The sequence below is a fragment of the Agrilus planipennis genome, unplaced genomic scaffold (assembly GCF_000699045.2).
Source record: "Agrilus planipennis isolate EAB-ADULT unplaced genomic scaffold, Apla_2.0 scaffold26, whole genome shotgun sequence".
Taxonomy (NCBI): Eukaryota; Metazoa; Arthropoda; class Insecta; order Coleoptera; family Buprestidae; genus Agrilus; species Agrilus planipennis.
In genome coordinates, this window is record NW_020439469.1 from 516,251 (window position 1) to 540,735 (window position 24,485).

The window sequence follows — 24,485 nt, forward strand, 5'->3', positions numbered from 1 at the left end:
AAGTGGTAAAAAAGTCTCGTTGAACTTTAGACTTTATTTTAACCATCTTCCGATCATTTATAGTTCAATTCATTCCATCTAGGGATCTCGGTAGTCTCTTTCAGAATCATCCAGATTTCTGCGATGTTTTTATATTAAATTTTAAGTTAACAGTTTTTAATTATCGATAGACTTCACTATATTTTTAGTAATAAAGCGTGTATTAGTTTTAATAATTTTTGCAATAAGAAAAATTCTATATTATATATATTTTTTCCATTATTCATTAACAGATATTTGTCAAGACTTGAAATTTAGGGAGCCTTGTATTTGACCAGCTATCACCATATATATTTTTGTAAACTCCCTACAGATAAAAATATCAGAGAGAATTAAAATATTTTAAAAGACAAGCTTTGCATAACTCAACAATATTTTAACATGAAAATTAAAAATAAATAAGCCTTAGCTAATAATTTTAAAAAGTGCCATTTATGTTGTTTTTGTGTTTGAGCATATAAAATAGTTAATTGAAGCAACATTAAACTTAATAACTAGAATGTTTTATATCAAAGCACTTGGGGTGAATGAATATAGTCTCATTAGCATGCGATAGATAGTCTTACGTGCTGATGAGGTATACTGTTATACTGGTATACTATACTAGGTAGTTTCGATGAATTACTGACTGAGCAATAGCAATTCTAATTAATTTGGTTTAGAAGCCTTTCACATATATAAGCGGTTCAATTAGTCAAGTAGATACAATAGTAAAACCCTTGTCTGACATTAAGAAGGTACTACAGTTAGCAGTAGGTAACATTAGATGGCGATATGCTGCCATAACTAGAAATTATCATTAGTGCCAATTTTTGAAAGCCTTAAGTATCGTATTTTTGTCTCGGAATATCTAGATGGAGGATTGACACATTGAGAAAGAAGTTGGAAGATAATAAATAAGCGTGTACGGATTATAGATCTAAAAGCATTCAAACTATACACAAATTTGTTAAATTTTTGTATTTCTTCCCAACTATGCCTTGTTTTTAAAATGTTATCAGTTCTAGTTTCATAATTGATGCCTTTCCGATTGCCGATTTTTTCAAGAATTCATTAGCAAAAATACTTCTGTAATCAATTAAGCCAAAAATATAATCATAAATCTTGATAGCACTATTATAACTAAATTGCAAAATCGGGATATAGTTGATTGAAATGGGAATTCGTTATTTAATCAATAGATGAATGTTTTTATACAACACTGTATTCGTTAAAATGGCGAGAAAACTTCCGTATGGAAGCCTTTTCGAATACTTACTTTTCTTTCTTAGAAATGACTTAAGGTGGTGCAATTATGAAAAACTTACATGAAAAAGTCAAGGGCAAGATATTTTACACAATTTTTATTTGTATATAAATGGTCAGAACTTGTCGAAAAAGTACTGCAACAAATACTGCATTTGGAGTTTCACCTATAATATGAGATAGGGAAACCCCCATCAGAAGGAAGAAGTTCTACCTCCATCTAACCTGACAACAAAAACTTACATAACCTTAATTAAACAGGGTAGATTAGGTTATGGCTTGTAAAAGTTCTCCCCCTCCCTCATATATGTTTTAAATATTTGGACCATTTCAAGTCATTTCCAAGAAAGAATAGTTGTTTTCCAAAAAGCCGTGATACAGAAGTTTTACAAAATGGCTTTTTGCACTGCGTAATATTTAATTTTTTTCTTATCTTCCGTTATATCCACCAATTTTCAAAGTATTTATAAAGCACCATTCTTTATACGTGTATGCCTACAAAAGCTATATCTTTTTTTTAAACTACAACCACACCAAATTTATTTGTAAAGCACATCCAATTTTATTGGCCTTCTGCACGTGGCAATCAATTTTTTATTTTGTAAAACTGGCTAAAATATTTTTTAATTAGTTAAGTAAAAGTTAAAATGTCGTGTATTAATGTATGTGCTATTCATTTCAAATGTTTTACGTATAATATCGACAACTGTAAATAATATTGCACTACATTTAAAATGAATACAGAAATAGTTGTAAATATTTTGTACAGTACCGTTAATTACAATTAAATGTGTGTATTAATGCATCCTTTTTTGCACAGCTGAAAGGCGAGCACAGTTAGTAAGATCGAGGTCAAGAACAGGGCTAATAGCAGGGCGTGAGCTAACAGGGTGAGTATTTTGCTTTCTAAAAACAATGATAAGTAAATGCTGTAGCTGCTAAATATACTATAGTAAAGATCCTTACAAAATTTAATGAAACGTTTTAATTTGTCATTTTTCCTCCAAAAAAGATATATTTTCGGTTAAAGGATTTATAGGTATTTCAGAATCTCATGAGCCGTGAAATGTACTACCTTATTACATTCAAACTATAATTATTAACCCAACCATATGCGTCGCTAGACAGCCAGGGATAAACTGTAAAATGCTTTTAAGAAGTATAAATCGATAAACGGGCCTAGTTTTGTCATTACTCAGTCCAAGGATGAGGCTCATGAGATTCCGAATTACGTCTACATGCCTAGATGATGAGACCGTTCACCGGAAGGGAGTAGGGTATATAGAACCATAAACAATTGTTTTTAGGTGGGTAGGAAGCGAGGAGGCGCAGATGGGGGAGGTGGAAAATCGAAAATTTAAGAACCCTAATCAACGCTGTCCTAACGTACTCTAACAAAGTAAATTATTGTTTGAAAGTGATTTTTGAATTTTCATCATTATATTCGCGCTTCTGCTCATTCAAAAATGAGTGAACGGAATTGGAATAACTTTGTAAAACACTAAAAAAGTATTTAATGGAAGTAGAGCGGTCAAAACCGTACGTTGGTCCTCATATATATATATATATATACGCAATTAACATATTCAACAAGATCATCTACGACCCAATGATCCCACCCATTTTATTCTTTCCAATTGACGGTCCCATCATCTATACGTTTATTATACTTGGTATAGAGCCCGTTTAAAATGAATTGCATATATACTTTTTTAGTAAAATTTCAACGTTTATGTTGTATTTCATGTCTTAAAAATTGAAATTAAAAATTTCATGATAAAACTAGTTTTGAAATTTGCACTTATGAAGTTGTACATGTTGCTAAAAATGTAGAGACTCGATTACAGCGAACTAATGTTATCATTATAACAGGTTTCCTTTGAATATGTTATAGTTAATATGCTTCTTACTTGCCTAGTTAACTAATGGATGGTATGCAAACTGTCCAAATGATTGGTTCGACAAATATGCTTAGGAATATAAAATTACGGTAAGAGAAGACAACACTCACCAAAAAGATATGCATGGCAACGACAGTGTTCACTTTGTAAGTGTTTGCTCCTACCATAAGATTATAATCCTAAGCATAATCATTTGGATTAGTTTGAAAACTATCCAATATCCACCTAGTTTACAAAGTAGCTAAGTAAGCATATTAACCGTAACAAATATATGAATAAGTGTCTTAAGATGTTAAATATTGTAAATTTACATTTTCAGGGAAATAATTGCGTAAATAACCAGCTGCCGACTTAAAACTTGTGATAATTTTTACAACGAACAGAGAAAAATTTCGTTCCTTGAAGAGTTTGTATATTTTGTCAAATGATCAAATTGTAAATATCGTCGATTGTTTATACGATCTTTTGTATAATATATTCGGGGAAGAAGAACATTTGTATTTTATATATAAGTAAAATTTATCTTCATTGCAAAATCGGGATATAGTTGATTGAAATGGGAATTCGTTATTTAATCAATAGATGAATGTTTTTATACAACACTGTATTCGTTAAAATGGCGAGAAAACTTCCGTATGGAAGCCTTTTCGAATACTTACTTTTCTTTCTTAGAAATGACTTAAGGTGGTGCAATTATGAAAAACTTACATGAAAAAGTCAAGGGCAAGATATTTTACACAATTTTTATTTGTATATAAATGGTCAGAACTTGTCGAAAAAGTACTGCAACAAATACTGCATTTGGAGTTTCACCTATAATATGAGATAGGGAAACCCCCATCAGAAGGAAGAAGTTCTACCTCCATCTAACCTGACAACAAAAACTTACATAACCTTAATTAAACAGGGTAGATTAGGTTATGGCTTGTAAAAGTTCTCCCCCTCCCTCATATATGTTTTAAATATTTGGACCATTTCAAGTCATTTCCAAGAAAGAATAGTTGTTTTCCAAAAAGCCGTGATACAGAAGTTTTACAAAATGGCTTTTTGCACTGCGTAATATTTAATTTTTTTCTTATCTTCCGTTATATCCACCAATTTTCAAAGTATTTATAAAGCACCATTCTTTATACGTGTATGCCTACAAAAGCTATATCTTTTTTTTAAACTACAACCACACCAAATTTATTTGTAAAGCACATCCAATTTTATTGGCCTTCTNTATTATAATATTATTAAGTTATTAATTAACCATAGTAACATAAAAGTTTTTTAAATAAATTATTTTTTGTTTTCGTATATTTGTTTTTAATTGTTTGTTCTCTAGTGGTAGTGTAAACTTGTTTTATTACATGTAAAGGTAAAACGCAATCCTAGGAAGATATGTTTTCACAAGGAGGTTGTTGGTGAATATGATACAGATAATGTGATTGAAGAGTCCTTTGTCTACTTTCTGGATAACATCGTTAGTTCTCACAAAATAAATACCTATAATTTTAGGACAATTCATACTTTTAATAATTCGTAATAATATTAAATATCCTTACTCGGCGTTTACATATGGTAAAAACAATAGTGGAAAGGTTTTCATGTTTTATGTCTGGTTGAAAAATTCAAAAGAACCAGGAGTAATAAAACAAGATTTAAGCATTTTAGTTAGCTAAATGTTTCTTTCGAAATTAAACGGATTACAGACTTCGAGTCATTACTAGGTATTATCCAAAATTATAACTTTTCATGCATCTGGTTTTTTATTAGTTATGATACTAAATTACATGGATAATAAACAAATTTTATAAAACTATTTAGAACGAAAAATTGCCATTCCCTCGAAACAAAATCTTGGATTCACGACTGGTTTTCTGTGAGGAATATGTGATAAGAAGAATTAAAACCTAAAAGACCATAATAAGCAAATAATAAATAAGAAGGGTAAAATAGGAAAGGCAACCTAACCTAACCTATGAGATAATAGTAAACGAATGAAAAGGATAAAACAGAATAGGCAAAAAAGGAATTAAACAAAATTAGGTGTCATATTTGCAGAACATTATACATATATATCCATGCATATTGGGGCCATCGGGATTCGGGAGATTCACGAATAATACAAAGACCAAATGAAACAAGACCAAAATGAGGGGTAAGATTCTACAAGATTTATGTGACTTGTTAGGAAATTAATGTAACCTATCGTTTATTCTTTTTTTTTGTAAAATTGTCAAATAACCTCCAGGTAATACCTATTTTTCAGATACATTTAGATTCATGGATAAATTATTTTAGAAATATTCTGTAAAACACCCTGCACATTTTTATTAACAGTTAAAATTTTTACATATCTACGTACGCATCTTTTAAAAATAAAATTCGTTAAGGATTTTTTTAAATGTCACTGAATTTATATGTAAAAAGCAATGGGCACCTTTAGATTCATTTGGGGTTTTTACATTTAATCGATTAACTTGTTTGCTTATTCTTACTTAATTTCGTTTTTAAATTCATTCAGTACTTTTTTAATCCAAATTCTAAATGAAAAAAATGTTAATAAAAGTGTATACTTTGAAAGAAGAAAGTGGATTTTGCGACAACTCAAAAATAAAAGAAATTACTTAATAGTTACATAATAAAAATAGGAAAAAGTAAAGTTGGTAATTACAATGAAAGAGGTGCTTCCTTATTGTATCATACAAAATTGATTAATTAAGTATTTTAATTAAATAAGTATATGGCAAAACGATATTATTTGATATTTAATTGAATTCTTCTTTTACGAATATAAATTAAATATCGTTAATAAAATCTCTAATTCATACTTTCCCAGTAATTGAGCATTATTTGCTTATAGGAAGCGAAAAAGGATAATGAGCGTGAACGGGAAATATTAGAGAAGAACAGAAAAGCTAAATTGGCGAGAGAAAAGGCAGAAAAAGAGAAACAAGAACGTGCGGCTAGAAAGAAGGCGCTCATCGACATGAACCCGTCAGAAACACAAGAGGGCGTAATGGATAGGTATGACATAAACATTATGTATCTTTTCTAAATATTCATTTTTATAATTAATCAATTTANAGTATTTGTAACAAACTGTCCAATTTCAAATCGAAAATTAAGAAAGGACTAATTTTAATTATTTTTTTGTTAAAAGTAATAATAAGCAGAAAACCAACTTGATAACTTCAAAAGTGTCATAGATAATATAAACAAATAGCATTCATTTTACGTAGGTAGGTAAGTATTAACTTCAAAAAATTAAATTTAAATCTCAGAAACTATACGATGTATATTAGTAGTGTGTTTTGGCCGATTCTGTTACAAAATGAGGAGTAGGAGGGTGTCATTGACCGGTTACTAAATCGCACGAAATCAACATGTGTCAGCAGGTGGATTGCAAGGACGTGATGCGATGAATAAGAACAGCCTTAGGTCAACGTAGGCTCTGTTACAAAATAAGAAGGAGGGACATCTCTCGACAATGAAATTCGTCATCAAACGATCGATCACTAGACTATACGTGTTCAACATGTGCCAATGTCCGACCATTATGTCATAGACTTTTTCTTCTAGCAGATACTGAAGGTATGGAAAGACTACAATTAATAAAAACAACCTCAAACCGACTCAGATTTTTCTTAGAAAGGAAGAGGAGGATGTAATTGACAGGATAAGAGATTTCTCATGTTTACGTTCACCACAATCAAATCGTTTTTTTTTTTGTTTTCTTTACTATTGAAAATATAAGTATAATATTCGTAAGCATCTTTGTATCGCAATTTCGTATAGACTAGACTAGAAGTACAGAGTCGCGAGTTGAATTAAAGAAGATGCTGGGTGGTGAGACAACTTACCGCCTTCAATCACCCTGTGATAGTTCCCTGCCATTTCTACGTTCCCCAGTTATCTTATAAAGTAGGCCAAGATTATTATAATATTATTAAGTTATTAATTAACCATAGTTAAATAGGTGACTACTCACTCTAAATTGTTTAATTCACTTGCAAGATCGTATTAAAGTAATTATGTCTCCAAATAAACATATAAAATACATTTATTTGTGACATGATAAAACAATTCGCTTCCGAATTCTGTTCTGCAGAGTGTGATAATCTTCCGCGTTAAAGATATCCTTCATTTATTTGACTTTCGAAAAATCTTCATTGGATATTTTTAGGATTGAAATTACCGTTACATATTGCTGCTACTATATACCGAATGTGTATTTTGTTTATCTCAGTGTTTGATTTTAGTAAGAAATACGTTTATTTAAATATAATTGATTGATTTTGATTCAGTTTTACGGTTAATAAATGCATATATCGCCTATCTCAGCATTTTTATTTTAATAAAGCTAACATTTATTCACAGTTGACTAATCGTTTCTCTGTGATATCCTACTAATTTATTTAAAACTTTTTCTAGGACAACTTTGAGATTCTCTAACAACAGACAAAGTTGAATTAAAGTAATTAAATACTAAATATTAATGTGAAAATTCATTTTCAAATTTTTATCCACTACAAATTACCTCAAGTTAATGAGGAAAAATTTTGTGCTGCTGTTGTTGGCAGCAGCTCCTTCAGTAGTCATGGTGGCAGATATCACAAGGATCGGTATTGCACTCTGATGCACAATACTGCGATGTGGAAGGCAACGGGAAACCACCACATTTTGATATTCCAAGTAAAACTTATCGAAACAAAATTATGGCCTCCTCTGGGGTAAAGCACTCCGGACGTAAACTAGTCCCCCATTTGGATGTCCGGGCGGAGACTATCTCGGGGGATGTCATCGAAAAATGCAATAGGAGTAAGGGCAATATTTCACGAGTCGGGGTGTGGAATGTTAGGACAATGAAGCAAGTAGGGTTATTAGAAAATTTAAAAGTAGAAATGAATAGATTAGAATTAGATATAGTAGGTATTAGTGAAGTCCGTTGACCCGAAGCTGGAGACTCCTGGAGTGGAGACTTTAGAATAATATATACAGGATCTGTGGAAAGAGTAGGAGAACAGAGGACTCTATGGAAGTCAACAAGAAATGGGCAAGATAGGTTAGTAGGACACCTCAGGCATGAAGGTCTAGTCAGAGACATATCAGAGGGAGAAACGGAAGTTAGGGGGAGTAGAGGTAGACCTAGAGTAGATTACTGTTCGCAGACAGTTAAGGATGGGTTGTTCTAGTTTTAGGGAAAGGCGAAGATTAGCTCAGGATAGGAAAGAGAGGAGGTACGTGTCCAATCAGTCTTAGGAATGACGACCTTATGATGATGATGAGCATTAACGCTCTTAAAAATATCGTCGGCATCCAGTATGACAATTTCATTAAGTATTTTTTTTTGCATCAGCAATTCCTATTTCTTGAAATAACTTTTCAACAATTCTACTAAATTGTTTGCTGTTATCCAGCATCCTTCAACTGAATGATTTCGTACACGTTTAAAATTTTAAATCTATTTTCCAGAGGAAGGATTACAACCGTTATATTTTGTAACAGAACTGGCCAAAAAACTTATATGATAAACACTTGCTGCATTTTTCGTGTTTTTCCTCGATTTTGTACGATTTTTTCATCTTGAAAATTTAAACAATAAATTTATTGAAGAGTTTTAAGAATGTAGGTTTTTTTTGTAACTTTTTTAATATAGGTATTTAAAATATTTATTTTAAGATGCTAATTAATTAATAATAGTCGAAATTGTGAAAATTATCGTAGTTATGATTAGGAGACCGAAATGTAGGCGCTTTGCGGATTGAGTGGTCCATCCTAAGTTCGATCAGCGCCTTTAGGTAACATTCTATAGTTAAGTTTCAAATCAGAGCAACCTAAACATTCCATAATATACCCATTATTCAGTTTTTAATAATAATAATAATTTCGCTTTTCTTCATCTTATTATCACCTCATGAAGATAAGGTTATGCTTAGTTAAGGTGATCCTTCATAAGCGTTGATCGTACCCAAGATAGACCACTCATTACGCGAAATGCCTACATTTCGGCGCTTGATATGGCGTATACTCCATGCGAATATATTATCTTGGTATTTAATTCAAGCCGATTGGCTGCTGGGAGTCTTGCGAAACCGTACACAAACGCACGAATAAACACTTTAATGAAGTAGCATTTCGCCATGGTGTATATTTTCAAAAGAATGCGGCAATATTTAGTTGGTGTTTAAAAGCAGTGAGTAAAAAAATGGATATATCCTTCTAAAAATAGAAAAGCAGAATAAATGAAGCAGAACTCCATTTATTTTGTGAAAATTTGTGTATAAATTATATTAACATTGAATACATCAAATACACGATCATTTTAATATTTTTATTTAACAACTTTTCATATATTATTTTTTGAGATTAACGATGTAGAAATTATAAAGTTTTTTATTCATTATAATAATTAATTACCTCTAGTACTGGGAAAAATTTTTGAAGTAATATGGGCTTGTGTCTTGATCCCTGAATCTGTTACTTTCAAAAATTTCTTTTAATTAAAGTGATCTATTTCTGTTTTTAAGAGCGTACCTTTTCTAACAAATGTGTTTACTAATTTCGTTAACTGTGTTTCTTCTTAATTAAAGCAAACTAATAAGAGAGCCTAATTAACTGCAAAAATGAGTCTTTAGCTAACTGTGCCTGTTCATTGAATTAAATATCTGCCACTCAGCGCATTTTTATGAACACACTGACCTAGATATTTTAGTTGGATAACAGCCAAAAGGTTCCTTTTTTATTTACTGCAAAGTGATCCTTGAAAATAGCTATACCTACCTACCGGTTATACAAATGTTGTAGACAGTTGCGATAAATACATATGTGGCTATGTTGTGGTTGATTTTTAAGAAAAAGTAGTTTGCAGGCATCCATTATAAAGAGAGACACTTCAAATAACTTTACTTAATTTGAGCCAGAAGGAAACTTACTTACGTTTCTCTTTAAACTTACTTTTATTTTCAATAGACTTGTCAAAGGGAATGTGACTTATTGCAGTCAATTTGCATTAAAATTAGAGATATGTATGTTAAACATCAAGAAACTCTGACATAATAAAGTAGGTATAGTTGATGCAAAACTTGAGCAGTTGGTTTGCCCTTACTGATCTTTCAGAAATAATAAAAATAATAATTAAATTACTGGGCATGCGTGTACTCAGTGGTTTGTAATCTTTCAGCTGATTCAGGTACAGCCAAATAATCTAAGCACTAGATACGTACCCCACCCATCTTCAGATCTTCTATATTCTTATGGGTACCTATGTCCTATTTCCATAAAATAAAATTTGAGCATGTTTTTTAATTTCTGAATTTGGGTATAAATCGTAACTCTAGGGAGAGTTGAATCAAACAGTAATCGAAGAAACCAATTGAAACTTTTCGCCACATTATTGGATTTTCTTTCGTTTAAACATTTTGTCAAAAGACTAACTCACCATACTCCACGTTTTGTAACAAAAGTTACATCTAAAGAAAGAATTGAAATCAGTTGTTGAGGAAGGTAAAAAAAAATGGCAAAAGTTCAATGAGATTTCGATTGTTTTTTTCGATGACTGTTTGGATCAACTCCCTACAATTTATACTTAAATCAAGAAATTATTGCATCATAGGCATTGTATTATTTTTTGATCTTCTTATGTTTACTCTACAGTAAGATGTGTATTACACTGAACTAGTTGCATGATGTGAGGTACAGTGACTGTCCGAGGAACAAACCGATAATTGCACCGGACTGTAATTATTTAAATTATCGTTAAAATTTAAATACAGTCTTGAACTTGTTTTGTCACACTCTGGACATGGTTTTTTTCTACTCTTCCTGTTTCGCCTAAATAGTTCGTATGCACATCTAAAACAAGAAAGGATAGAGTCAATTAAAGTACAAATTTTCAAAATTTGGGATGACAGCAGCTGAAGTAGTATAGCTATAGGGATACTGTGACAGTTCGATGGCCTGTCCATCCTCAATCCCTTACCATGTCCTCTAATGGCACCTTGGAGGTTATTCTTCGTGCGTAAGACGAAAACGTCGTCGCCAATGTTGTAAAAATGTGTTCTATTTGACCTCTAAGACACCTTGGAGGTCATTCATCAGCTGAAGAAGTTCTTAAGAGCCTCTGGATTGCCCTCATAGTGCGCGGAGCCTATTCGATTTTGAGTTTCGCGCGCGTTTGAAGGTCAATGCTGAAGAAGTAGACGACACACACCCCCTTCTTCTCGATGTCTTTCAAGGTCATTCTTCGGCCACCACTTCCACCCCTTTTTAGAATGCGGTTGATTTTTTGTCACTTAAATTAGAGGTGTAGCAGCGCGCCATAATAATATTTACTCAACATTGTTGAACTTTGGCCTTTTTAATACTTTGTGACGTAATTGAACTTTGGTCGTTTGAATTTTTGTGTACATAAGAGGAAACGACTCAAAACAAGACTGAACCTGTATAGATTTACTTACGCACCAAGAATGACCTCCAAGGTGCCATTAGAGGGCATGGTAAGGTACTGAGGATGGACAATCCATCGAACTGTCACAGTATCCTTATAGCTATACTACTGAAGTTATAATTCTAATTGAACTTATAGAGTACTAAATAAATATCTTTAAGTGACGGCAGAAGAATGAACGTTGGAGATATAAAATTGAAAATTCGAAAAAGAAAATAACCTAACTTAATTTTTGTCTTTTTTGCGGCTCCAATAGTCATTAAATCTAAATCATAGAATATAAACACATATGTATATCAAAATATATTTAAATCAAACACCTAGTACGAACATATAGGCTAGTGTCAAAGCTTCATCTCATTAAACTAGGTATTTGATTTATAGGTTAGGTGTATATTCAAAATCTTAATTAGTTATGCCCTTTCAATAACACCATTAAAACTTAAAATTAAAAAGCGTGCCCAACGGTATTTAAAATGTTCAAATATATCGAAGACTTGGTTTTCTTTCTTTATTTAGAAACTTTTATTGCTTTTTAATAAGATTTGGTTGTAAATGGTCAAAAAATAGTTTAGTGATTGCAGTAAATAATCACAATCAATAATGCCATCTGTGGAGATTTGTTACTAATCGTAGGTTCATGAGCGTTGACCTAAAATGTAGCTAGTAGTGATTGATACCCGCGATTATTATTGTTATTGTTCTCATCTTTACGGCAGAGGCTAAAATACTAGTCAATACAAAGCTGCTGGTTGAAAGCAATGTTAATAAATATGTCACCACATGCAGGTCCTCACGGTCATTCTTGATCTAATGTGGGTATTTGCCACAAGAGAATATTTGCCTTAAAGTTTAACCACAGTTAGCTACGTCTAGTGTTCAGTGTAACGTTCTGAACATTTTTATGAATTACTACTAAATCTCCACAGATGGCATTAACTGCCTGTCTCTCATTATTTCCTAATTTCCCATGTACCCAGCAGTTTCTGAGGATGTGTGCCGATGAAAACAAGCAAGTTGGAAATCGTGATTGTTTAGTGGTTTCGATAGAATGCTAACCAAAATTATGTTTTCCTATTTACATCATGAAGCACCGCCCTATGTTCTATCTTATCCTATGTTACTCACCTGGCGTGCAAAATGTGTGTACAAGGCAACGCTTCTAATGAATCGCTTTCATAACCATACGGTGATCCACATCCTCCGCATGTGAGATCTAATTCTTTATCTAATCGTTGTGCTATTCTCTCATGATGGAGTTTATGTTCATCATCTCCTAAAGCTTTGTATATTTTCGACAGACGAATGCGGATAGTTCTAACTAAAAGCTGAAAACGATCTATTTATTTTAAAATGGTCTCTTTTCTTTTATTTGTATGCTTATATAGAAATGGGGGAAAGATGTTTCAATTAAGGAAATAACACTTCTGTAATTAAAAAAAAGGTCGTTATTGTTAGATAGATTGTCAAGACTAAAGCTAAAAAACATTTGGTCAGTACTAGTTCACTGTATTTATTCAGATTTTCAAAAGTTCTAGATGTTTCGGTTATTAGGTCATTATCAAAGAGTTATGTAGTAACTCCAGTCCAAGCAGCGATATTAAGGGACAAAGAAAATTGTAAGAGAGCAAGAAGTTACAATCCGAAACCGGTCGAGGGTGCGAATTGGTAATACATTTATTACTATAGTGAGCATACATTGATGTAAAAGTGTCGGTTGTGCAACGAGTAATAATGTAAATATCAACAGTTTACTATTAAATAATGTTCAAGGCAATTAAGAGTAAGAAGGTTTTGAACACATTTATGAAGAACCAACACCAACGTTTCGCCTCTATTTGGGAGAAAAAGGCAGGTTTTTTAGTTATGTAAAAAAATATTCCATATAGTTCGGTGCTTGTAACTAGTACATAATAAAATAAACGTTTATTAATAGAATGGCAAAGTGACATTTACTAAAAGAAGTAATCATTACTGACTTCAATGGGCAATGGTACAAATTGACAGTGAAAATTCCAATGTAATGCAGAGCAAGCGAGGAGTGCGACAGAACTGTGTGGGTACTGTTACGATTATTATTAAACACTTTAAATATGTGTTATTATTTGATCCTGTTGTAGAAAACTTATAATGTACGAAATGTGAATAAAATTCGAAAGAACTGAGCTCATGATTTTGCAAATGAACAGTCCTGAAGGAATAGGTAGATCACCACTGTTCTTCAGTACTATAGGTACTGAAATTAGTAAACAGGGGTGTATTATTTCAAATTTAATAGGTAGGTAACTATATTTATTCATTTTCTAAATCTAACTAAGGCATTATCTTTTTTTCGTTTTATTTTTCATACGACGACCGAGAAAACGTTTGTTGACTTAAACAGCGACCAAATTAATTTCGCGATGGTACAAGATTTTTATCACTATGTCACTGCAGGTTATGAGTAAACTAAAACGTGGTATTATGTGGCTTTAAATTCGCTTCAATTACACCATTCTCCGCATTCAGTGTAATTGTTACATTCACGAATGTACGTGATAACCAATACATTAATTATATAGACGGCTATTGAGTATGCCCTCAGGCAGGGACTAAACGATGGTCAACAACTTTTTTACTAAAGACATGAATGATAATAAACCATATCATGAGTGACGCATATTTACCTGCTTGATAATAGGAGTTTCGGAATTCTCGAGAAGAATGAAGACTGTTCCAAATAATTCGATAACAATATAAGTAGGCCTCTGGATGACAGCCGGGGTTAATTAATTAGTTAATTAATAAAGGGACAGCCGATCAGTAATAATCATTGCGAATTACGAGCGAATAGTAAGTGATATGAATACAGTGATGAGTACATAAGCACTAGAAACACTGTGTAATATAAATAAGAAGTAGTTTATGTGACTAATTGGTGTTATATCGTACAAATAAATAACTGTAAAATATGCAACAGTTAAATAAACAAAAATCCATTCTAAAGTTTTTTTACATAATGTTAATCGTTAAGTTAATCAATGACGCCTTTGCTTGTCTTAGCCTCGACTAGACAGGGCGCTAATAAGGCCGCCTTCCAAAAGCAAAGTATGAATTCGTAATAACACTTAAATTTATATTTGACTTTCGCACTAATCTTGACTTGTTTTTTAAAAATTCAAGATGGTGTTATTGCTTACTTGCTCTTATTAGAGGAGTAGGAAGAATTATGAGGAGATTTGTAGTGAATAGCAAGTGAGTAGGGACTGGTTCTACTAGGAAGGGAAATGCATGAATATAAGCTGCTTATTATCGATTACAGAATATAAAAAAAAACGTGTGCAATTCACAAGTGGAAGAAGTCAAATCTTCAAAAATTTTGGTTTCAAGATCGCAACAATATTCTGCATTTATTTTCGGCATATTTGAAGATTTTTATTATAAAAATGATGAAAAAACTCTACAAACATATAATACGTACACGTATACAAAATACCACGGTTGTTTTAATGCCTTTCTTACGATGAGGCCAACGATGAGGCCCAAGCAAACTCTCACTATGCCTTGGTAAACACGAGTGGAGGGGGTACGATGAAGAGTACAAAGAAAATCACGAACATAAGAAACACTGTATAATGCTTCCTATCTCATTTTCTCCCACGTTAAATCTTATGAATTTATGTGTCTGTCTCTTTTTACTGTCGCTTTTTCGTTTCATCGACTTTCAAATGACAACGATGCTAAAGAAGTTTTCACTTCAAAAAGTGATATTCAGAAATCTGTTTCGATTTGCAGGGGACAAGGTGAAATGTACAAGAATAATCGTCAATGTTCTCAGCGCTACGAATAAGAAGAAGAATTACTGCCTAGTAATTCTTATGTATGATCTCATGAAAAAAGCCTATTGTCCAATGAAAACCACAAAAACTCAAATAAACTGAATATAACATTTCTATTGCAAAAATTGCCCATACAGTTAAAATTATATATGTTCATAATGTTGAAACGCAGTAATATTTTCGTAAAAACGATACCTTCTAAAAAAAAAGTGGTGGGGTGCTTTTTAATAAATATGTAATCTAATTCTTACTTTGGAACCAACGGAACTAGCTACTTCCAATAACCTAGTGTTGAATTCTAGAGGTCGGCAGTTACAAATTTTGTGTTGCAGTCTTAAAGCCTCCAAACATCTTGCAGCTCCATCCATGGATTCCATCTGAATAATCCTGTCACCCATTGCAGCAGCTGAACCCATAGCCGTTTCATATTGACGAAACGCTCTCTTTAAAATAAAATTAATAGTAAGTAAAGGTCTTATTTTGAAATTATAATGTATCTTTATTCTGTAATTAAATAAATTTACTTATTGTGCTGGGTGGAACATCATTAACTATACGAATCAAATCAGAAGTTTAGGGAACTACATAAATAAAATAATTCGAAGTGGTCTGTATTCTGTCGAAACTGCCAGACGCGGATCGCAGTTTTGATCTTTTTGGGTCTCATCAGCGCGTCGCAGGTAGCTGCGACAGAACACAGACCAACTTTTACCTGCTGTCTTAACAGTGCGTTTTAGAAAATACTACAAATGGCGCAGTAAACGCCATCTGTAGCACGATGTTACATTTTAGGATTACGTATGCTCCAACAAGGTCCACTAGTGTGGATATCTACTTGCTGAAAACGAATCCCGGCGTAGCCAACCTCAACGTGATATGCACGTTAGCTTAATCGAATAAAATAATTCGAAGTGGTCTGTATTCTGTCGAAACTGCCAGACGCGGATCGCGATCTCGATCTTTTTGGATCAGGTTGGTCTGGGTTCTGTCGGAGCTGCCTGCCACGCGCTGATGAGATCCAAAAAGATCGACATCGCGATCCGCGTCTAGCAGTTTCGACAGAATACAGACCACTTCGAATTATTTTATTCGACTAAGCTAACGTGCATATCACGTTGAGGTTGGCTACGCCGGGATTCGTTTTCAGCAAGTAGATATCCACACAAGTGGACCTTGTTGGAGCATACGTAATCCTAAAATGTAGCATCGTGCTACAGATGGCGTTTACTGCGCCATTTGTAGTATTTTCTAAAACTACATAAATGTTCTAAAAAAAAAAATGGTTTTATTTTACGTAGGAAGTATTGTCATGATTATATTTATTTTTAGAGTCATATATAGCTACAGCACTAAGCAGATTTTATCATCATCCGCTATTTCGGGTCCAACCAATACAAATGACAACGGCAAGTGTTTGTCAGTTCATTGATTTAAATACGGATGTTGGCTGTTTCCTATTGAAATAATAATGCAAAATGTAACTATCTGTCTCTATTTTAATATGCATTGATTTTTTGATATATGGTGTGTCAGCCAGGACTAACCTACTATGGTCAGGGTCCAAAATGGCGTATGGTAATACGTATTTAATGTCTTAATTTAATAGCATTGTTTTTGCTTGGGAATGCAATTATTATTTTACATATTATTCATTTTGTCAAATTTTCAATTTAAATTACCCAAGTGACTTAATGAAGTCGCAAACGGACACCTGTTAAGCAAAACTTTTTAGAACCGTTGCAAATTATTTCTTATGCCTAAATTGCATCCACCGTTTTATTTATCTTACATATTTTCTTTGAAGGGTATAATGCAACTTAAAAGTTTGTCATTGATAAATCGTAGGAACCGCTCGATAAGGGTAGTAGTTGTAATCGAACAAAATTCTGATCAAGAACGTTCTTATTAATACAGTTCACGTTCCTATTGCGTATGTAAGTTGTGTTGTTGATTCAGTAATTCTGTTAAATAAGTTGAAATAAGGCCTAGTTTAACGCTTGAAATACTTCATTAGCAACAAATACCCACTAGATGGCGATACATTACCAGCATGAGATCAAATCGTGATCCACGTGTGGTAGTTTGACTGTTTCTGACCAAGAGTTTTTGACATTCTTATTTAAGGGTTCAGTACCTGTGTAAGAGAAGGCGTAGGTAACAAATAAGGAGCTTAGTGGAGAAAGTTGATATTTATTATATTGTATACTATTTTACAAAAATATTTAATGCACAAGATTGCTTATTACATGGTTGATTACATTATTTGATTGTCGAATTGCTCACTACACGGAAATAGTTTTACTAGAGCATTAAATACACTTATTTAGTGTTGCAGCAGAACTGAACTATTGCATCATTTGTTGTAGATACTGTAGATGAATAAAATGTGCTGGCATCAGGGTGTTAAGGATACATTGGTCGAGCATTTCAAAACACATCCAAAAGGCACTAGAATAATATCATTCTTGTGAGAAAACCAGCAATGAGCCTGGTTTGCGATCTTCACGGTCTTCGAAAATAAAAGAAGTCATAATCGCCAATGCCATGCATCTTTTATTTACGAAAACCTATCTGGGCGAGTTATTTCAGAATTAATGACCTGCGGTTTTCAAAATTAATTGCAAGAGCTTTTTTCTTTATAAATGAGGAATTTTCAAAACAGATAGGAATTCAATTGAAGGCAACCTCACTGGTATTCCATTATTAATATATAGACACAAAAAATATAAAAAAAATATTACTTGAAAGAAATAATGGCTGATTTTAATATTTCGTTCTGGCATCGGTTATTTGGTTTTTCCTTTGGTTTCAAACTTTAATATTCTTTGTAAATAAAATTTTACTACTCTACGTCGGAGTTTTGTTAAGAAATGTAATGTCTGAAGTATTTACCTTTAGACAAACTAATTTGTCTAGACATACAGCGTTACCAACGTTTTCAAAGTAATAAGCATTCCTTTACTTTACAAACTGGAGTCGCTCATAAATTTCCAACTTGATTTTAGTTATCCAGAATTTGTGTAGTTATTACATCTTGTTTAAGTTTTAGTTTTTGAATAAAAAACTTACTTAGAAGTTATGATCTTCTAATCTCATTATAAGTAAGTGCAAAGGTACAGGTATATGCTAATATAGACGCTCCATAAAGTTTATTTTTCCACATTTTAATAGTGTTACTATTGAATTTTATAATAACTGCACTGAATACATTAATTTTTAGTTTATCAAAATAAGTAAATTATAAACGAAATAATAAAAAAATAAAGAGCTGTAAAATAATCTTTTTGGGTTGACTTCAGTAACATGCGACATACTGACGGGTGCGGGAGTAGGATGAAGACTCAACCAAAAGCTTTCTTTTTATCTGGTTGTCAGTATCATAATTGCGAATAACACTGAATCCCTTTTATTACATCACGGATTCACAGTTACTACAAATGGGTTTTTTGTACTAGTACTGTTGTTTGTATTCGAGGTATCTTGTGTGACGCCTCATCTTTATTATAAAAGAAAACCGGCTGGATACGTTTGTACAGGCGACCTGAGACCTGACGAGAGTGAGAATGCATTTGCTGGTCTCGCCTAGTCCAACCACAACATAGACATACAATTGACATTGTAAATAAATGCAGGAATGAATCTTTTCAATGGTAGGAAGGTTGGCGCAATCACAACGCGCAGATGGCAACCATCTTGTATTAACCAGCGTCACGAGCTCACAAGCATTTGTTGTTGACGGCATAGCATACAAACATGTAATTTTAGAAAATACTACAAATGGCGCAGTAAACGCCATCTGTAGCATGATGCTACATTTTAGGATTACGTATGCTCCAACAAGGTCCACTTGTGTGGATATCTACTTGCTGAAAACGAATCCCGGCGTAGCCAACCTCAACGTGATAGGCACAGACCACTTCGAATTATTTTATTCGATTAAGCTAACGGAAATCATGTTCAATTTCGTACGGGGTTCTCAACTCACGTCCGAAAGTTAAATATGCGGGCGAATAACTGGTACTAGAACAAACCGCACTGTTCATAGAAAACCGGATAGTAGCTAGCTTCTCATCCCATTTTGTATGATCAGTTCCTATTAATATAGCCAACCGAGGCTTTAAATTACGATTCTTCCGTTCCACCGGGTTTGATTCTGGATGATAATTCGCTACTAAACTTTGATCAATGTTGAAGCATCGACAGACGTATTGCATTATTTCACTTACGAATTGCACTCCGTTATCGCTAATAATTTTTCTTGGTATACCGTACCGTAAGAACACTTCTTCGATAAGCACACGCGCCGTTATGTCAGCTTTAGCTTGTTCAAGAGCGAAGAGCTCGATCCATTTGGAAGCCACGTCTTCAACTATCAAAATCCACTTATTGTTGTGTTCCGTTTGGGGAAGAGGTCCAAAGAAGTCGACGGCCAGAGTCTCAAAACGTTGTTGAGGCGGTGGAGTCAAAAGTAAGCTCGCAGGCTTAAGATTACTGGGTTTATATCGCTGACAAAGATTGCAGTTTCTTACGTAATCAGCAACAAACTTTCTCATACCCATCCAATAAAACTTCTGTCGTATACGTTGTAACGTACGTTCAATGCCATCATGGCACGCAGTTGGTGAATCATGGTATTCTTGTAGCACCTCTTCTCTGTTTCGGGTGGGAACCACCATCTGTGCTTCCTCTGAATCGGAGTCTGGAGAATAGCGGTAAAGAATTCCTCTTTCCATTAGATAACCTCTCTCTGTCCAACGTTTTGTTTCCTCCGCAGGAGTTCTGCCCTCAAAACTTTCTATTATTTTCTTTAGTTCTGGATCAGATAGTTGCTCTTCTCTTATTTGAGATGGATTCTTTCTAGGAATTTCAACAGATATTGTGCGAATTTGATGATCAGGATTATTAGACTGACTAGGAGGTCTAGACTAAGTGTCTGCAACCACATTCGCTTTTCCTGGTACATAATCAATATTTAGATTGTAGGACTGAAGTTTCAGTGCCCATCGTGCTAAACGTCCTGAAGGTGACTTTAATGTCATTAACCATTTTAATGGTTGATGATCGCTTCCAATTTTTACTTCGGCACATTCGATGTAACCACGGAATTTCTCACAAGCCCAGATAACAGCAAGAGCTTCTCTTTCTGTTGTTGAATAATTCCTTTCGGATGATGTCAATAATCTACTAGCGAATTCGATCGGGCGCTCATCATTTCCTTCACCTTGGAGTAGCACTGCGCCCAATGCATAATCACTTGCATCGGTCCTCATTGTAAACGGTAACGATTCATCAGCTTGTCTCAGGATAGGAGCGGAAGTTAACTTTTCTTTTAATTCTTCGAACGCTAATCGTTGATTCTCTTCCCATTTCCAAGAACTTGACTTTTTTGTTAAGTCCGTCAAAGGCCGCGATATATTAGAAAAGTTTGGAATAAACTTACGATACCACGAACATGTCTGTAAAAATGATTTTAACTGTTTTACGTTTACAGGTGGCGACATGTTTTTAATAGCCGAAACTTTGTCGGGATCAGTTTGTATTCCCTCGGGCGTGATAACATGGCCAAGGTATTTTACACTTTCGCGCGCGAAGACACACTTTTCGCGGTTGGCTCTCAGTTTAAATTGTCTTAATCTGGAAAACACTTGATTAAGATCGTTAATATGAGCCTCGAAACTTTCCGAAAGGACGATGATATCGTCTAAATAAGCGAATATTGTTACATCAAGTCCAGTTTTAAATCGATCGATGAGTCTTTGGAAGGTTGATGGTGCCGATGTTAGACCAAAACTCATGCGTTTGAATCGAAACATTCCGAATGGTGTCACGAACGCGCTTTTGTCTCTATCGCACTCACGGATTCCGACTTGATAGTACCCGGATTGAAGATCAATGGTTGACATAAACTTCGTTTTCTTGGCAGCATGTAGTAGCTCATCCACATGCGGCATAGGATACTTATCCTTAATTGTTACCTCATTTAGGCGACGATAATCTATCACCATTCTGTAGTCGCCATTTTTCTTTGGAACCAACAGTGCTGGAGCAGCCCACGGTGACTCACACTCTTCAATAATGTCCTGTTCAAGTAACTGGTCTACAATTTTACGGAGAGCTTCCTTCTTTTCTCTTGGCATTTTAAAGGGTGGAACCGCAATCGGGGTCTGTCCAGGTTCAGTATTAATGATGTGTTCCGCATAAGGAGTGGGGTCTCCCCCTGGTTTGAAGATGTCTTCATTTTGGGACAACGTTTTCTTTAATTAGTGTCCCTCTTCTTCATTTAAACTACTACCTTCATCACTTCTCAGAGTTACTGTTTGAGCCATTGACAAATTCAGTTCATTATTGTGATTTACATCACTCACGAACTCGTACACGTGTTTCTGGTCATGTCGGAAATACCAAACTTCTTGACCGGGATCGATTACAATGTCTGCTTTAGTTAAGAAATCGATTCCTAGCAACGTATGATTGTCATGTTCTGTAGGCAACACCAAAAGTTCAACATTGACGATTTTATTTCTTATTTTAATGTTTACCGCCGTAACAAGTACATTAACACTTTTCGCGTAACCATCCGCGAGGGTTAACGTCATTGTTCGCGAATCAAACGAGCACTTGTCTTTTAGTAATTCGTACAGGTTTCTACCAGCTATGGATTTTGTAGCACCAGTGTCTGCGTAGGCTCTTCCTTGCATGCCTAAAATTTCAATTGGCAAAACTGGTCTATGAGCTGAAGTTTCGTTCTCAGATTGCACGACCTCAGTACCATAAAACGCTGCAGAATTAACTTGTGTGTTTGTATTGGGTTTGGATGTAGATTTGCACTTTGAACACTGTGATCTTATTACACCGGGTGTTCCACAACCGTAGCACGTTATTACCGGACGATTTAAAACGGGTTCAGTGTGATCACTTCTTTCAGTTTCTAACTTCTTTTCGTCTCGTTTCGTTTTACTACGACACTCTGCGGCTATGTGTCCAAAATTTTTACAAAAATTACATCGAACGCGCTTGTGAACTTTTGTTTCTGATGACAACTCTGCTTGTAGCGCTTTCACCTTATTTTCGACGCACTGATCTTCTTCTAATGACATTTCAATCGAACGTGCAATTTTTAAAAGCTCATCATATGTCGAAAATGTATCGCGTGGTAAACGTTTTCTAATTTGTCTGTTCAACAGTCCGTAAATCATGTCCAATTCGGCACATTGCGGTAACTTATACGGTAAATTAGATAACAACGCGCGAGCGTTATAAACGAAAAGGTCTGTTAATGTGGAATCTGGTTGTTCTTTAGCGAAGAGCTCTCTGTATACACGGAATGCTGGTTTCTTTGGACCAAATACATCACGTAAAATGGTAATTGCATCATCCCATGAAGCTACTGAGGCCTTAATACCTTGCCACCACGTTGCTGCTGTACCTTCCAAAAGCATTGAAAGTCCTCTTAACGCGTTTTCGTCGGTAACATTAGCACACTCTTTGTAGGTGATTACAGCATCCACGAATGCTTCAGCACTAATTTTTGATGTTCCATCGAAGCGAGCAGTACACTTTGCAAAATTTCCTAATTTGGCGACTACTGTCGAAGGTTTTTCTTCAGATGTGCTTTGTTCACTTGGTCGTAAGCTTGCCAAAAGTCGTTCAAACTGTTCATTTGTCATTACAACTGGTTTTTCTGCCATTTCTGCCTTTTTGTTTCGTCTGTTTGGCATACCAAAATACTTTTCTCTACACGAATCTGTAGGGGAACTTGGCCGAACGTTGGGCTGCCAGTTTGTAGCGTTGAAGATAGAAGATTTTGGTAATTGGTTAACAGTGTGTATTTAAACAAAACAAAAAAATGTAAAAATATAAACTCAGAAACGTAGAAATTAAAATAAGAAGAAATTTGTTCAGACACGCAAGTGAACACGCGGATGTCTATTTAACTACTGACTTAAAACTTTGAAAAACCTAGCAAGCCGCCAAAGGATACCGCCTCTATTCACGCATCGGCATCACACACACGCGCGCGATCAGAAGGAGCCGCTAAATACAGGGTGGCGCACGTTACAACATGTAATTGTTATATATGAAGTGTCAAAATAATTAACTGAAGTGGTAAAACAAATTACGAGACGTTACGTATACCATACAGTGAAAATCAATGATGGGCTCAAAAATTTTTAAATTTCATTATAAAACACATCCTACAATATACATATAAATCACTTAATTTAAAATTTATTGCCAAAAATAATTTAATGAACGGTTTTGTAATTTCAAATACGGCTCTGTGCCGCTGCAGTAAATTATTGAAACTGGCCCAAGCAGTTAGTCCAAGAAGATAGCGGTCTAGAAATGGTTTTATGATACGAGTCATAGTGCAAGTGAGGTTGTGAGGCATCTCGCGAGAGTGTACATACACACGATACTCCCGATAAGACCTATAGTTATTCTCAGTTAGAGTTTCCAGATTGTTTAGTGGGATACAAAATAGTATAATACTAGTCATTAATAAGGTAGCACAAAAGTAACGAAGATATTCTTTCACTCTTGATGAAAATATCTGAATTTAATTAACATGCTTTTTAGTCGCTAACTTTCTCGACTAATTCTTCTGGTCAATCGTAACCCCTTTTGTAGATACCATAATAAATGAACCACCGGGCTCCACGAACCGCAACTTGTTTATTTATTATAGTTTTTACACTTAATTTAAGGTGTAAACAACTGTATGCATGGTTTAACAAAATAAAAAGATAACCAATATACAACGTGTCACTGAACACCTCCTTGTCTGGTTCAACCATACCGGTGTGTTTTTTCAAAAACCGGGTCGAGACGAGCCACATCAAATGGATCCGACTACCATGGCGGTAAACTCAAATAAGGGTCACTATAGCTTCAATAATGCCCACAAAAAATCAGTTCAATTAAAAAAACTTCAGAGATCACTTAAGATTTTAACGAATTTCCGAAATTGATTATAGCGGGGATAGTACACAAATTTCTTGGACTTTTCGGTAGGAGAAACGCGAATGAAACAACTACTAGAAGATT

At 34.2% G+C, this 24,485-nt stretch overlaps 2 protein-coding genes across 9 annotated transcripts in view; one reads left to right on the top strand and one right to left on the bottom strand.

Moving 5' to 3' along the window:
* Positions 1–3,706, top strand: part of LOC108740205 (protein diaphanous) — a 56,747-nt gene extending 53,041 nt beyond the window's left edge. For 7 of the 8 annotated variants that reach the window (XM_025979115.1, XM_018474443.2, XM_018474435.2 and 4 more), the window contains 2 exons: positions 2,105–2,174; positions 3,505–3,706. In XM_025979115.1, coding sequence (XP_025834900.1) covers positions 2,105–2,174; positions 3,505–3,520 — 86 coding nt within the window. In that variant the 3' untranslated portion in view covers positions 3,521–3,706. The remainder of the gene's footprint in view (positions 1–2,104; positions 2,175–3,504) is intronic. The other variant, XR_001938299.2, reaches the window with a different exon arrangement.
* Positions 3,707–10,837: 7,131 nt separating this feature from the next.
* LOC108740305 (43 kDa receptor-associated protein of the synapse homolog) overlaps positions 10,838–24,485 on the bottom strand; it is a 105,887-nt gene continuing 92,239 nt past the window's right edge. Inside the window, exons 8-10 of the mRNA XM_025979084.1 lie at positions 15,689–15,880; positions 12,748–12,947; positions 10,838–11,024 (exon numbers count right to left, since the gene is read on the bottom strand). Coding sequence (XP_025834869.1) covers positions 10,838–11,024; positions 12,748–12,947; positions 15,689–15,880 — 579 coding nt within the window. The remainder of the gene's footprint in view (positions 11,025–12,747; positions 12,948–15,688; positions 15,881–24,485) is intronic.